A 16051-nucleotide genomic window follows, 5' to 3' on the forward strand; every position below is an offset into this window, starting at 1 on the left:
GGCTATTTTCATTGCCACAAAAAATTGCGCTAGATAAACATACTTTTACGACTTTTTTAACGTAAAAACCATGCTATTAATGTATTGCTTTTGTCAGCAAAAAGATTAACTTTTTATTTCCAAAATGGCGAATATTAACTTTTAAATTAACTATTAACTATAAAAATTAGTATCTTCATATTTTTAATAGCTTCTTTAAAACTACAAATGATGAAAAAGATTCAGAGAAAGTAAGAGCGATTGCCATTTTCACTCTATGATATATATATAACACTTCGATTTGTTTTGACCCGTGAAATTCTTAGCCAATGAAACGGACTTTCGGTAGGATAAGAATTTATTTTTGTCTACTGACTTTCGGTAGGCTGTCCACGGCGATTTTAATAAGTAGACAATAAGTCTATGCTGTTAACACTAAAATCTATAACTGCTAGTGCTAACAGCATAGACTGGTATTTGACCATGATTTTACCTTTTCCATGATTAAAGTACAAAATAGCACAAAAAATATCATTCTCTTCTTTCTTAACACTCTCCTACCTAAACAACATTTTTAACAACTTAACGCCTATACTACATGACGAAAATTTATGGTGAGTTTCTTTTCGCAGGGATTTAAAATAAATAACCCGCATTAGGGCCTGTTTATATGGACAAGGGCTAGCCCGATTGCCGAGCTAGCCCGGAAAACGTGCCAGTTTTAAAATTGCGTTTATATGAGTTTTTTGCCAAAAAAATAAAAAATGATTTCGAGTTCAGCCTGGCTTTTTCTAGCAGGGCTGGCCTCTTTATCGGTAAAATAAAAACTTTAAAGATGACGGCTAGCGACAAAAAAAAAAACATTGCATTTTAACAATATGTTTAACTGATATTTTAACACAAATAATGCTTCTTAAAAGCCTAATTGTATTATATAAGCTTCACAAATTTAAATTTGATAATTTTTTAAAAATTATTATTTTACGAAAACGATCACAATCACTTCAAAAGATGAAACAAGCAAGAGAGAGGCGCCTTAAAAGAAAAAATTGTTGTTGCTGGTTTAAAACTGGCAGAACTGATTTATGATGGCATAATATAATAACTGGTGTAGCTCCCATTGATGTATGGAAAACAAATTTTAGGCTTTCACGGTTTCTTTTCATGAATTTGGTTTCAGAGTTAAGGCCTTATTTATCTCCTAACTCTTTTTTCGCCTAACTCTATAGCTCTATCAGCAGATAAAAAAGTAGCTATTACTTTATATTACTTAAAAGATACTGGATCTTTGGTAAATTTATAAAAGCAAAACAATTAAAATTTTAATTACACGGAAGTTGCCAGTTTTATTATTAAATTTATTATTTTACGCGCAAGCTTTCAAATTTAAAAAATATAAGAATTTGTACGCATGCGTACAAATTTATATAAGAATTTAACCAGCCCGTTTGCCGAGAGCTCGGCAAAAAACAGTGAGATCTCGCTATCCGGGCCATAATCCGGTCAAAATAGACATAAAAATAGTGGTAGATTTGCAATAATTCGCATAGAGCTGAAAATTTGTACATACCTTAAGCACATTATTACAAATAAAGTATTAAAAGTCCCCATCGATCCCATATCTGCAAAAAAAGTTATTCAAGGTTTAAGGTATAAAAACTAGTTGTTTTTTTTTAAAAAAAAAAAGGAAATGTTTTATCATAAAAATAGATCAAACAAAAGCGAACAGCATTTAAACGCATTTTTTGAATAAACTGTTTCGTCGGCTTTTCTTTGAACTTGTATAAGAACAATGAAAAATGCTTTTTTCAACTAATTTTTTCAACTGATTCTTCTCGTCTGACTTCCCAAAATTCTTGGAACAAAGTTACGAACGATGAAATACTTTTAACGTTGAACGTTCCATTGCAGTTAAGAGTATCGAGCAGTATTTTTTATAACGATTGGAACCGTTTAATACTTTTATTAAAATGTCGCAACTATGTTTTATATGTAGTAAACTTTTAATAGCAAGTGAAACCGTTGTTGTTGATCGTGGAATGAAGACTTTGATTAATACAAGTGTTAAAAGAAGTGACAGGTTTTATGAATATCTGAAAGATCTGAAGTCTGTGACGATTCATGTGGTGTGCCGTAAAAAGTATACTCGGAAGAGTACTATTGTTGCAATAAAAAGACAGCAAGATATAGATCAAGTCAGCACATCTGAAAATAGTCCACCTCGTACCAGAGCGCGCGTAAGTGAATCACTTTTTTGTTTAAAAAGATGTTGCTTATTTTGCGGCGATGAAGCAAACGAGGAGGCCGAGAAGAAGAAAGCGAAGAAAGTTCAACGTAAAAATTCATAAAGTTCGGCGTAAAATTCATAAAGTTGCGACTTGAACTTAAAGAATCAATTCTGAAGGTAGCATGGAATCGTTTTGACGAGGAAGCAAAAAAGGTTACTGCACGCATTGAATATGAATTTGATTTAGTTGCTGCTGAGGCTAAATATCATAATACCTGTTATAATTCTTTCTTGAGACCAACCAATGGGTGTAAAATCGGTCGTCCTCAAGATGAATCTACAAATGTTGCGATGGAAGAACCGGGAAAATTAGCATTTATCTGTTTTTTTTTGACAATCAAAGCGATATTCTTAACCAAGCTTGGTATGAGAAGAAAAGCCAAAATAAAGAAGAAGAACGATTTCGAATTTTAAAAACTGCGGCAGCAATGATTTGAGAGGACATTCAATCATTGGTATTTGATAATACCAATTATCCCTTGCCTAGTCAAATGTTTGAAAATATTAACAGCGATATTCCAGAGTCATTGACTTATTTTTTAGAGCAAGTTATTTTGAAAAATAAACGATGAAAATTAGAACGTTTAAAATTAGTTTGTACAAGTATCAGCCACAGCATTATGTCTGTTGTTAGGCCTAGGTCTTTTAAATCAAAATTGCAATTGGGTCTCTCAGTATTTTTCCATCGACGGTTCCAAACTTCTTATACAAATCTTTTCGTCTTTTGGTTTATGCGCATCCTACAATGACACTTTGATGTATGAGGATAATCATAAACCTACCACATCTGCTTCTTCAAGTCAACACTTGTATCGAGTATATTATCAAGTTCAAGTATGGCTAGGCAATCAACTGGACCCATCTGACTGGGGTTGGAAATTAGTAGATAATACATTAGAGCCGATTGACACTTTACCTCCACCAGCTCCGGAAAGACTTCTCAACACCCTCTTCTGCAATTGCAAAAAGGGTTGTAATGCAAAATATAGCTGTAAAAAAGTCAGGTTATTATGTTCATCGGTGTGTACTAATTGCCGACGCCAGCCTTGCTCCAACGTTGGATCAAATAAATAAATGATGATTTTGATGCTATCAATGAGGAGACAATTGATGTATCTTTTTCACATATCCAGCTTGAAAAAGAAGATGATTACGAAGAAGAAGAAAGCGAAGAAAATGTATATAATATATCACAATAATACGAATATATAATACATAATATGCATTTAATAATATATAATAAATGCAAATATTATATATATATTATTTATATGTATATTAATTTTGTAATATTAATATTATATTATATGAATATTAATTTCGTAATTTCACAAGAATTGCAATGTCTTTTCTAGCAATGTATCTTATATAAAATCGCCATATACTTAATATATTTTCGCTATATATTTTCTCGCAATATATTCTTGCAATATCTTCTCGCAATATATTTTCGCAATCATATTAATATCTCAGGAATAACGATTCTTATAAAAATGTATAAAGGCAATTTTATTAAATACTTTCATGATGCAATACTTTTGTTAGATCTTTATTATGATAAAACTTATTATTAATTGGAAAAAAAGAAAAAACTATTTTTTTTAACCTTTAACCTTTAATAACTTTTTTTGCAGATATGGGATCGGTGGGGACTTTTGATATTTTATTTGTAATAATATCCTAAAGGTATGTACCAATTTTCAGCTTTATGCGAATTATTGTAAATTGAAATGTTTATTTTGACCGGATTAGTAGCTGGTTTATTCATATAAACGCAAAATAAAATGAAGTTAAAATATTGATAACGTCGATGGCTCGGCAAACGGGTTGGCTCGGCAAACGGGTTGGCTCGGCAATAGACGATAATTCGTCTGACTTTTTTTTCCTGTGAACTTTGGGAAGTTCACGGGGTCTTTGGGAAGTTCCCGTGAACTTTGGGAAGTCAGACGAGAAAACTTTGGTTTTTGCGCTAATGCAATTTTTTATCTACCGGAACAAATATGTTCCTGCGGCTTTTCTTTGATCTTAATGAAATGTTGTAAAGTTTCGGGGGGTTAATTATCGGTTGCGCCAAAAATTTAGTTAATTAAATTATCAATGCTATTCAGAAGCAGTATAACAAAAGAAAAAGATAATTTAAAGTATGGTTTTAAAAAAGTTTGTGATTTATTTTTTATTAAGTCTTTAAAGGATTACCAAAAAGAAGCTTTAATAGCTCTCAGCAATGGCATAGATTGTTATGTTTGCCAACCAACAGGCTGTGAAAAACATTAATTTGAAAGTAAAAAATACGGGTTTACAAAATATATTCGACGTATATTTATATTTGGCAAAATGGTTGATAATTGGTTGAAAATAGTTGATTTTTAAAAAGTTTATTACCCCCGTCCTTGAACATGCGAACCGTAATTATATTTCGCCATTATTCATTTTTTTAAATAACCAAAGTTTTCTCGTCTGACTTCCCAAAGTTCACTGGAAAAAAAGTCAGACGAATTATCGTCTAGCTCGGCAAACGAGCCAGCCCGCTTTCCATATAAACAGGCCCTTAGCCTTTTATGAACTCTATTTTAAGATGGTTGCTGCTACATGCGTGCCAACGAACTTGTATCCATACATACATAAATTTCTAGTTGAAAACGGTTTGCACAAAACTGCAAAGTACTTCGTCAAGGAAACAAATAGTGATTACGTATGTCCGTCAGGATTCTCTCTAGTTGATATATTTAACAAATATTTTAACGAAATAAATACAAACAAAACGTCGAAGATCAATTATGATAGTGACTCTAACGGTTCTAGTGCATTTCAAAATGATGCCTTTGAAATGGATAATACGAAAGTAAATGACAACAAAGATGAAAAAGTGAAAGTTGCTAACCTAAAAAAGAATAAAAAAGAACAAAAAAAACGAAAACATATTGATGAAGAACTTGTTGAAGATTCAGGAGCAAAAAAACTTAAAACAGAAACTGATTTATTGTCTAAGAAAAAAAAATCTAAAAAAGGTTTGTAAAATACGATAGTAGATATTAGCTAATGCAAAATATAACATTGAGTGAGCAAAATAGACATTGAAAACAAAAAAATTACAACAAAAAAGGAAGATGTGCCTGGTGGCAAGCTATATGATTTCGAAAGAATTATAAGCAATCCTTATAGAAAGAGTAATTTAATTTAGTTTAATAATAATTTACTGAATTTTTATTTCTCTAGAGAAAAAGTTAACAAAAGATGACATAGAAGAGAAGGCTCAAAAGCTAAAAGATGAAAAGGAAGTTCCAGCACTTCCTAAAGCTCCAGTTGATGATAATGTAAAAGTTGAAAAAGAATCAAATAGTATATTGGAAAATATCAAAAAAGCTTTTCAGCCTGCAGAAAAGAAGAAGAATGAGCCATTTCGAAGAGTTAAGGAAGAGGAAATACATGTTGATAACAAGCTAAGAAATAATAGTTTTGAAGCAAAAAAAGGTTCAAAAGGAGATTGGGGAGAGAAAGCAAACCAGGACTTAAAGTTTACAAGGGGAAAAGGTTTTCGTCATGAGAAAACAAAAAAGAAACGTGGAAGTTATAGAGGTGGTGCTATAAATACTTCTGTCAACTCAATTAAGTTTGAAGATAGTGATTAAATTCTCTGATTGCTCTCATAGAATATTTATATCAAATACAGCTTTCCTTGCAGAAAAAAGAACATTGTTACATAAACTAACATCCATAAACCATATTTTACAATAGCTTTATGTTGTATGGTATAGTTGTTACTCATTTGATAATGCTTGTATTTTGTATTGCAATGATATAGAATAAATTTTTGGAAAATTAGTTTGCTGATATATTTGTAACTGATTAAACACTGTCTCAGAATCCTTATTTTTTTGTTATTTAATTTTCTATGTTACACAAGTTGGTAAAATAAGGTGCACCCTGTAGCTTTTACAATTAGAAAAGTAAGTTTATGCTTTGTAATTTTAAATTAACAGGAAGCCATCAGATTAATATATACTTAGGTAGTTTCTTTGGCAACCTTTTCATGGAAAATGGCACTGATATAAAATATAATACCACTGAAAAAATTCTATTTTTGCCAAAATTAAAGATAATACAATCTAATGTAGACAATAATACATTACATTAATATTGTTACTTGTAAACCTAATTTACACTAAAGGAAATGTACAGTATGTATTGGAATTTATTTTTAAAATTCTTCTGACTACTAGGTTCAGTGCATCTATGAAAAAGTTGCATGCAGTAAATTTATTATAGTTTCATAATTTATCGTAGGTACATAAAAAGTAAAAAGTTTTAAAATTGAGATTAATGCAGGAAAAGGCTATAGCTAGGCTATTTTTAGTGCAAAGACTATATCGTCGAATACTAAAGTTGCATAGATCTCTTCCTAATGACTTAAAGAAGTTAGGTGATCAGTATGCAAAGGATGAATTTAGGCGACACAAAGGTGCAAATCAACTTGAAGCATATGAATTCTTGACTGAATGGAAGGTCAGTTAATACTTCTACTTTACCTGCATTAATCATAATTGATTTTTTTTTAATTAACAATATTAAAATCTCAGTTAAAATTACTTAATTTATTAATAATTTTTTAAAATATATTTTATACCCTATTGACAAATAATAAATTTTTTTTCTAGTCATATTGTGATGTATTGCAGAAACAAGTTATGTCACAATCAACCCTGGGTGTAAACCTTGATCAAGATAAAGTAAACTGTTTGTCACAAGAACAACTGGGTCAATTGTTTCAACTTCAGCAAGTAACTACTAAAAAAAATTTCAAAACATGACTTTTTTTTGCTGAGCAATTTAAAAAATTTTGTAAACTATTATAGTTACAATATGTGTAAAAAGTTGTATATAAAAAAATTGTTAAATTAAAGTTTTTAAATTGTTTTAGGCTGTAGATCATACTTTAGATATGCCAAAATAATTTGTTCTGAAAAATTAAAAATAAAAAAAATGTAATAACTTGATTACTATGTTTTTACTATGCTGTTAAGTTCAAAAAAATGGAAATCTGGGATTAGGTATAAAAATTTGTTACAATAAATTTTGGTAGTTAACCAGCAACTGTAAAGTTTTGTTTGATATTGTTATTTTCAAATTTAAGGTTTTTACATTCTTATAATGTTAAGGTTATTACATTCTTATAATGTTAAACTGTTTGATATTTTTGATGTTTCAATTATATAAAAAGAAATTTTTTTTTTTCTAATTTAAGTTAATAGAAATACAGTTGGTGAATGAAATTTTATACAGGAAAGCTCAAGTTAAATTAAAATTACATAAATCATAAAGTATCATGGTTTTAAAAATAAGCCTTTAATTCCACTTAAGTTCAAAGGTCCAATATTTTAAGGCTTTTCATAACCATTACTGTGATATAAAAAAAGAGTTAATTCTTACATAATGAGTCTTTTTTTTTTCTATTGTAAGTCATCATATAGGGGGGTAGTTAAATTAATTTTTGATCAAAGCTGATAGAAGATATATTTCAGCTTTTTTTTTTTAATACATAGTTTTCTTTAAGTAATGTTTTTTTTCTCTTGGATATCTTTATTATTGTTAGGTGAGTACTAATTACTGGAATGTAGAAAAGAAATAGAATTTTTCTTAGAAAGTTTTAAAATCATATAAGAAAACTTATGTAAAAATTTTAATTGAAACATTTAATATTTTTTGAGTTATACATTTACCAGGTCTTCTCTTTTGCAATGCTGTTTCAACAGGTATCAATTATTTTTAGATTTAATGAAATGTATAACAACTGTTTGTTTTTGTAATTTTTACATTGAAATTTTTTAAAACCTTTTTGGTTTGTAAGCTATATTTTAGTCATTTGTCATTTGATTTTACAGGCTGCTATGAAAATCAAGAAGGGTTCATTGGTATGTTTACAAGTAAAGATTATCCAAGGAATTATGAAAACAATGCATTGTGTAAATGGAGATTAACTTCTCCTAATTCAACTGTTATTCAGCTTCGGTTCACTGACTTTGAATTGGAAAAAAGTTCTGATTGCCTATATGATTTTTTGGAGATTTATGATGGCAACTCCAAAAGTTCTTCATTTGTTGGTCGTTATTGTGGAAATGAAATACCAGATGTTATTTATAGTTCATCAAATTCACTTTTTTTATATTTTCGTACAGATGGTTATGATGTTAGAAGAGGTTTTGAAGCAACCTGGATAGCAGTGAGTCAAAGTACTTTAGGAGAAAAAAATTATATTTCCAAAAGACAAGTTGAAAGTGAAATAGGTTTGTTAATTTTTTAATAAGGAAATGCAATATAAAATTGTAGTGCTTTAGTTTCTATAGAATATAGAATTCTTGTTATTAATTAGGCAGTTTATTACTTAAGTACAAAGAGCATAAAAATGAAAACTAATTTATAATTTTTTTTTTTTTGTATGTTTTTTCTTTTATGTTTTCTTTATATGTGTTTTTCAAATAGTTACTAATTTGCTAATTCTAATCCTTGATTTAATTATTAACATTAGCACTGAACAGATATTCTTAACAACATTAAAAAATATTTTATATTGCAAAAGAAATTTCTTTTTATTCACAGTGGTCCTTACAATCTATAAAAAAAAAAGTTTAAATGTAAAAGCAAACAATGAATATCAAATAAACTTTTTTTCTTTTTTAGTTTTTAAAGGTATCATTTTCTTTAAGTACACTCTCTGTATTTTTGGAACCTGCAAAAATTCTTCTTGATCATAGAATATCACCTAAAATTTCTTTTTCTAAAATATTATTATTGTGCAATAAAAGAATTCTGCAGGGATTTCTATCTAGTGTTGAGCCTTGATAACTTTTTAAAACTTCATTTAGTTTCAACACTCAGAAAAGAGCCCTCTAATAAGAGTCATATGCCATCAAAAAATGGTTACAAATCCCTGATATGATGTAAAGTTTAGGTTAAAAATATTTTTCCTAAAAAAATATATATTACCTTGACTTTTTATCATTAAATATTTTGATTTTGCCCAAAAAATGTAATCACATTTTTGCATGTTATATGTTAACATATAACCATATACGAGTGCCATGTCTTGTTAATTTGATAGTTGTACTTTTTTTTACTGATAAGCATTTCACGCATTGGGTTTTCTTATTACATACATTTGCCTGTAGTTTAAAAAATTTTTTTTTATACCATGAAACAAAAAGACAAGATTTTTTAATATTTTATAAAAAGGATTTTAAATAATATTTATTAAATTAAGAAATCTAGTTAGCGTTACAATAATGTAGTAGGTTTTTTTTAAAAAAACTTGTTAAATTAAATTTTTCATTTTTAGAAAATGAAAAATTTTCTGAAAATGAAAAACCAAAAACATTAAAAAAGAAAATGTTGCAATATACACACAGCCAAAATTTACATTGAATTATAACTATTTGATTTAGTATTACATTTCAATAAGTTTTGATTGTGTTTGGAGTTTATGTTTATGTTTTGTTTACTACATACTACGTAAAAAGTGCAAAATAATATAATAAATCTGATTTATGAAATCATGGTTTGCATTTGATTTGTTAAAAAAATATTTTTTCTGTAATTTTATTTTATTTTTAACAATTGACTTTTCTCTTAGAAAAATGTGGCGGTATATTACATGCAAATGAAGGAACCATACAATCACCTAACTTTCCTAACAATTACCCAGCCTCATCACATTGCATTTGGATTTTGGAATCAAACTCCTCACATCAAATATTCCTAAAGTTTATAGATTTTGATTTGGAAAAGCATATTGAATGCAGATATGATTATGTTGTAGTTAAAGATGGCAGAACTAGAAATGCCAAGGTTATTGCCCAATATTGTGGAAGTAAAATTCCTCAAGAAATAACTACTAATGGTTCAGCTCTTTATGTTGAATTTGTCTCAGATACTTCAACACAAAATAAAGGTTTTAAAGCAACATGGAAAATGGTTACTAGACCTATGACCACAACATCAAGTAAGGTTTGATTAAAAGATTTTTTATTTTAGCTTTTTTTAGTACCATCTAGTCAGATAAACTAGCATACAAAGTAACAAAGAATCCTGCAACATTGTTGTTAATATTTATTCAAACCCCTACCCCCGAAAGTTCTCTTGCTAAGGTTTTTATGAGCTATACTCTGTAGTTCTTCCAGGCATTAATTTTTCTAGACATAATTTAATTTAACTAGGGTGTGGTGGACTCCTTAATGGAGAAACTGGAGTTTTAGTTACACCAAACTATCCTGATGGTTTTCAAGGTAAAGAATTATGCACATGGGTCATTACAGTTCCTGAAAGTGGACAGGTTGAGCTGATGTTTGATGACTTTCAAATATCTGCTGAGCAATCAGGATGTGGTAAAGTGTATGTACAGTTACATGATGGGACAGGATTTTCAGGAAAGAAACTGGGCTTGTTTTGTGGCTCAAGTTTGCCTAAATTTGTTCAATCAAAAAATAATTCAATGACTGTTGTTTTTTCACCAGATGGGTTTAAAGCCAATCGTGGTTTTAAAGCTAGGTGGATTACTATATATCCTAAAATAAAGATATTGCCCTCTGATAAAGGTTTGTTAATCATATGGAAGAGATTTTTTATCAAACATTGAATAAACTTTCTAGTTCTTAGTATAAATTTACATTTTTGTGGTAAATATCAAGAAACAATTTCAAAGTTCCTTAATTAAAATAGTATTTTGATTTTTAACATCTATTACACTTTAGACACGCCATGTGGTAAACTTTCAAATCCATCTGGATATATTACCACTATGTCATCTAAAAACTGCTCTTGGAGTATAGTTGTTCCTGAGGAAATGTTTGTTCAGATCTTTATTATTAAAATTGATATGTTTGATGATCCTGATTGTCGGCAAGAATGGTTAGAAATAAGAGAAACTGCTGGTGCACCTCTAGTATTTCAAACATGTGGACAGCTGAAATCTAAACCTATAATGATCATATCAAATACAGCTTTTATTCAACACATGGTTTTTAATGTATCAAGATTATCATTTTTAAAACTGTTCTGGCATGCAATCAATTCTAGCAGCAATTTATATTCCCCAAAATATGGTAGTTTCTTAATCTTTTGTTTTGGTTCAAAAAGAACCAAAAATTAACTCTTCTGTTTTGAATTATCCATTCATGTTACTATTTTTGTTATTTTAAATTACATTTCCTGTTCCCTTAGATGATTGTATTTCATTGACGTTAGAGTCTGTTGACTCAGAATCTCATGGAAAGGTTAGTCCCGGTAGATTTCCTTGGGTTTCAGCAATTATAGGGATGTATGGACGTATTCACTGTGCAGGAGCCATCTTATCACCTGAATGGATATTAACAGCTGCCCATTGTTTCCAAAGGTTCAGTTTCTTTTTTTTACTTTAAATTGTAACTCCTAAATTTATCTGCAGTTTATGAAATTGTATTATTCTCATAAACTGCAAATAAGTTTATGAGTTATTTTGTTAATTGTATAATTTTTATATATAAACATTCAATATTTTTAAAATTAAAAATTGAAATAAAAAGAGAGTATCCAATTTCAATAGTTTTTTGCTATTAATTTTAACATAGGTTACCGTTGCGTTCAATGTGGCGTGTTCGAGCTGGTGAATATGATATAATGAAGGATGAAGGATATGAACAGGATCGCGCCATAAAAAAGATTTTTATTCATTCTAGTTATGGGTCTATTACACACGATAACGACATTGCTCTTTTACAGTTAGAAGAGCCTTTATACTTCAATAATCGAGTTAATAAAGTTTGTCTACCATCTCAAGAAGCTGAATTGCCCATAGGGAAAAAATGTTCTGTTGCTGGTTGGGGGGCGCGTAAGTATTTACGACAACCGGAAGCTCTTCTAGCTCATGTGGAACCTAAGATTGTCTCACCAAATGAATGCAACAGTTCAAAAATATACAATAAGAGATTAACAAACCGAATGTTTTGCGCTGGAGACGACGGAATGGATAGCTGTCAAGGAGATGGTGGCAGCCCTTTAATATGTATTGATCGAAACCGATATTATGCAATTGGATTAGCAAGCTGGGGTAATGGATGTGCATTTCCTGGCAAGTTTGGAGTTTATACAGATGTTCGAAAATTCCGAAAATGGATTGAGAATATAATAGAATCTAACTAAATTTTCTTTGTGTATTGTACAAAATCGTTGGTTTACATTTTAATAAGATATCGAAATATTTCAATTGCCTGGATAACAACTATTTACTTAACGTTTAATCATATATCCCTGAAGATTAACGCTTTTCTACATTTTATAATAGGACTTAACTCTGCAGCTGAATTTAGTGGCAGTTAATCTTATTTAGTCTTAATAATTTATATTAAGCTGAAAAATGTTTTGGCTTCTGATTTTTTATCTGAAGCATATTAGGATGAAAGTTTCACCAGTCTTAAAACTAACTAGTTGCGTTTCCTGTATAAAACTGCTGTTATGAAATAATTTTTTGAAAAGGAAATCATATCTTGTTCTGAGCATTTTATTTTGAAAATAAGAAACTATTCTCAACATTTTTTTCTAACGTTTTAAATCTTTAATTTTGTTATGCTGTTGGGAAATTCATCATAGTGAAAGTGAGTTAAATAGTGTGGAATATAAATTAAAAGCAAAATAAAAAGTTGTACACCACTTTCTATTTTGTTTTTAATTTCTATTTCTCGTTGGCGAGGTTAGGGTTAGGGCCACAATTCACATGGATCCAGGCCACTTTTTCGCGAATAACGTTGAGAACATCAACAATGGGTATGGGCTCACCTTTTATCTTATATCCCTCATCAGCGAACATTTATAATTTACAGTAGATTTACGCTTACGCTTGATACACTTTACTTTCTATGCTGCAAATTATTTTAAGGAATACGATCTTTTCTGCTCAAATTAAATTTAAGTCATATTCCAAGTAAGTACCTACTGTTTCGCAGCCTGATTAGTAAAATTATCAGTTAATACGTGTTACTGTTTCGCAACCTGATTAGTTGAATCATCAGTTAATATGGATTTTACACGATCGAATAAGAAAGTAAGATTTAAATATAAAAACAGGTTTAAATCCTTGAAACATAACGAAGAGTAATTCCAAGTCAATATAGCCAAAAAAGTCTATTTGAGAGAATTTTGATTTTTAGAATTCCAAAAGAAATGATAAGAAAATAAATCTGAAAATTTGAACATCCGATTCCAAGTGGTTCCGGAGATGTTTTTTAAAGTTTTCCATGTTGCAGTCTTGCCGTAAAAATGATGCTTTTATCATTAACTATAAATATTTTCTTGAAAGTTAGTTTTAGGTCGAGGAATCTATTAAGATTTTGCTCAATTTGTAAGTGCAGATGATAATTAAATTGTAAATGCAATCTCTTAAAATAAATTTATTTCACATTTAAGATCTGAAATTGAACTGACCTACAAATTTGCATGATGATTATATTTTTAAGACGGTGAATGTACTACCGAATGGCAATATTTTTGGTCTACAATTAAAAGGTATACAAATATCAAGTTTCTTTGATAAATTCATTTGCAAAACTAAAGTTTGCATGTACCCAGTTATGTAACTTAATTGATCAAAATTGGTTTATTTACAGTTTTTCTGACTGTTTTTATTTATTATTTTATATAAAAACGCAAGACCTCTACTCTTTGCTTCCTCCTAAAGTTAATGATAGATTTTGAATAAGAACTAATTAACACATTGGAATTGCGATATTTACTAGCAGAAAAGATTAAGCTATTGTAAAAACATGTTTACAAATAATAAATAAGGGTATCAGTAGCATAAAAGTATAGGGGAGAGGGGGGCAGCTTTGAACACTTTTTAAACTTTTTTTTGTAAATCAATATTTTAATTAGTCAAACCACTTTTTTCCTTCTGAACTCAAAACAATTATTACGGAATAAAACTGCAGTGTTTTAACAAATTTTGAGCTAAAAAATAAGTCAGAATCCTTATTTCTTCAACATGCGTGAAAATGTTCAAAACTGCCCCAACCTGAGGCAGCTTTGAACACACCTAGGACAGCTTTGACTTAACTCTGGCAAATGGAAATAACTAGTGATTAATTTTTTTTTTTTTTTTAATAAAGCATTGATTTATTTTTAAATTTCATTAAGTTTAAGTTTCTAAATAGTAAAAATCAGTTATCTTTTCTAATGTATCTAATCTTATAATCACTCTAAAGAGTTAATCTAACAAAAGTTATATAAAGCTATTTAAGCTTTAAATAGAAGCAATTTAAAAAAAAAAAAAAACTTATACAACCAACTAAACCTTAAAAAAAAACACGATTATAACGTAGATGGAAATGGGTTAAGTTTAAGATGAGTATGTCAAGCCATAATTCATTTTAGAGCTTTTTATTAGGTAGTCTCTTAACATTATTTCCTCATCTTTTTTAAATACTTGTGCGACAGTATATTTAGTCGTCAAACCAAGATTGGTCTTAGATGATAAATTTTTACACTTCTTTATTCTGTAATGTAAAGTATTACGTTTTATACTATAAGTTATAGCAGCGTCGTTTGGCCTCATTAATCCATTTACAACTTGGAGAAGAGCATTCTCAAGTTGTAAATGGATTAATGTCACTCTTTTTTTTTATAATTTCAGTCACTCTCTTTTTTTTATAATTTCGAACCATTTTTATCTTAAAATAATCAAAATTCAGGCCGTAATAATCAAGCAACAAAGTGCGAGAAGTTTAAACAACGATTCAAAGGTGCCCCATTCATTTTATTCAAAACTGCCCCAATAGCGATTTAAATAATAAACGATGATTTTTACAAACAAAATTATCTCAACGATTGACATTTTCTGCTTAATTGTAAATCTTATGAGTTATTCTATCTTATAAATAATATTAAACATCTCACTAGTTAGAAACGTGGTAAAAAAATTCTTACAACTTTATATCGAAATGTTTACAATTTTTCCTCAAAAACAAGCCAACTATATATTTTGTCCAATTTATGCCGAATGCAAAGAAGGACAGGTGACAGGTGCGAAGGTAAATATTATCTTCACAAAATACATAGTTTTATTAAGTTTAAATACAAAAATGCTTCAAAAATGCATTTTTTCAAAGCTGCCCCCGTTCAAAGCTGCCCCCGTTCAAAGCTGCCCCCTCTCCCCTAGTATCTACTTCTTAATTCTATGGGAATGATTTGTAAATCAAAACATCTAGAGTTATTCAGGTTTTCTAAATCAGAAGTTTAGAATGTTTTGATTAAAAAGACTATTGTTTACTGTTTATTGTTGCTACCACTTCAGAATATACAGCCAACACTAAATGTTTTGTGTTCAGTTGCGCCTGAAAAACGAACTAGAATAAATGAATTTTTATGCTTCAATGTTCAGAGGAATATAAGCATCTAAATATTTGTGTACTTTTAAAAGCTCGTTTAACTAATTATCCAACATAAACAATTCTCAATCTTCAACTTCTCAATCAAAATTGAATGAAAAAAACATACCAGTTGACTTACTATAAGTATCATGAAAACCTCATAATTTTTTTTTTTTTTTTTGACAGAAATCATTGTTTGACAGAAATCATTGTACAGGAATAGGAACATTATAGCGATGCAATACAAAAAAAGATGTTTTTATTTGTTTCATTAAAAAATAGCTACTCAAACGCAAATAATCTTTAACAGATAATATACATAGAAAAAGTCTCTCAATCATTTGCAAAAAAGGATGTGTAATTAAGTGCTGTTATCATTTAAGATTTGTCGGCTTGTTTC

At 29.2% G+C, this 16051-nt stretch overlaps 3 protein-coding genes and 1 pseudogene across 3 annotated transcripts; all 4 read left to right on the top strand.

Annotated features, from left to right (window-relative positions):
* The first annotated feature begins 1884 nt into the window (after window positions 1-1884).
* Window positions 1885-3638, top strand: LOC149887069 (uncharacterized; annotated as a pseudogene).
* A 1106-nt stretch (window positions 3639-4744) lies between these two features.
* LOC145190443 (uncharacterized) lies at window positions 4745-6088 on the top strand. The gene is made up of 2 exons (XM_080067316.2): window positions 4745-5274; window positions 5483-6088. The coding sequence occupies exons 1-2, from the start codon at window positions 4842-4844 to the stop codon at window positions 5893-5895; spliced, it is 846 nt and encodes a 281-aa protein (XP_079923442.2). The 5' UTR covers window positions 4745-4841; the 3' UTR covers window positions 5896-6088.
* Window positions 6089-6502: 414 nt separating this feature from the next.
* LOC145189691 (succinate dehydrogenase assembly factor 3, mitochondrial-like) lies at window positions 6503-7221 on the top strand. Its single transcript, XM_080066342.2, has 2 exons — window positions 6503-6769; window positions 6922-7221. Exons 1-2 carry the CDS (start codon window positions 6587-6589, stop codon window positions 7072-7074), a joined length of 336 nt encoding a protein of 111 aa, XP_079922468.2. The 5' UTR covers window positions 6503-6586; the 3' UTR covers window positions 7075-7221.
* Window positions 7222-7732: 511 nt separating this feature from the next.
* LOC145189690 (tolloid-like protein 2) lies at window positions 7733-12504 on the top strand. Its single transcript, XM_080066341.2, has 8 exons — window positions 7733-7856; window positions 7987-8016; window positions 8146-8547; window positions 9891-10259; window positions 10474-10851; window positions 11008-11358; window positions 11477-11648; window positions 11863-12504. Exons 1-8 carry the CDS (start codon window positions 7820-7822, stop codon window positions 12431-12433), a joined length of 2310 nt encoding a protein of 769 aa, XP_079922467.2. The 5' UTR covers window positions 7733-7819; the 3' UTR covers window positions 12434-12504.
* The last annotated feature ends 3547 nt before the right edge of the window (window positions 12505-16051 follow it).

The sequence above is a fragment of the Hydra viridissima genome, unplaced genomic scaffold (assembly GCF_058129835.1).
Source record: "Hydra viridissima isolate aposymbiotic clone 2 unplaced genomic scaffold, HvirCarnegie_v1 scaffold_6, whole genome shotgun sequence".
Taxonomy (NCBI): domain Eukaryota; kingdom Metazoa; phylum Cnidaria; class Hydrozoa; order Anthoathecata; family Hydridae; genus Hydra; species Hydra viridissima.

Coding starts and splice junctions, on each gene's coding strand:
- LOC145190443 (XM_080067316.2), top strand. CDS start 4,842: ATGGTTGCTGCTACATGCGTGCCAACGAACTTGTATCCATACATACAT. Junction 5,275..5,482: donor GAAAAAAAAATCTAAAAAAG/GTTTGTAAAATA, acceptor TTATTTCTCTAG/AGAAAAAGTTAACAAAAGAT.
- LOC145189691 (XM_080066342.2), top strand. CDS start 6,587: ATGCAGGAAAAGGCTATAGCTAGGCTATTTTTAGTGCAAAGACTATAT. Junction 6,770..6,921: donor AATTCTTGACTGAATGGAAG/GTCAGTTAATAC, acceptor TTTTTTTTCTAG/TCATATTGTGATGTATTGCA.
- LOC145189690 (XM_080066341.2), top strand. CDS start 7,820: ATGTTTTTTTTCTCTTGGATATCTTTATTATTGTTAG. Junction 10,852..11,007: donor GATATTGCCCTCTGATAAAG/GTTTGTTAATCA, acceptor ATTACACTTTAG/ACACGCCATGTGGTAAACTT. Junction 11,649..11,862: donor GCTGCCCATTGTTTCCAAAG/GTTCAGTTTCTT, acceptor ATTTTAACATAG/GTTACCGTTGCGTTCAATGT.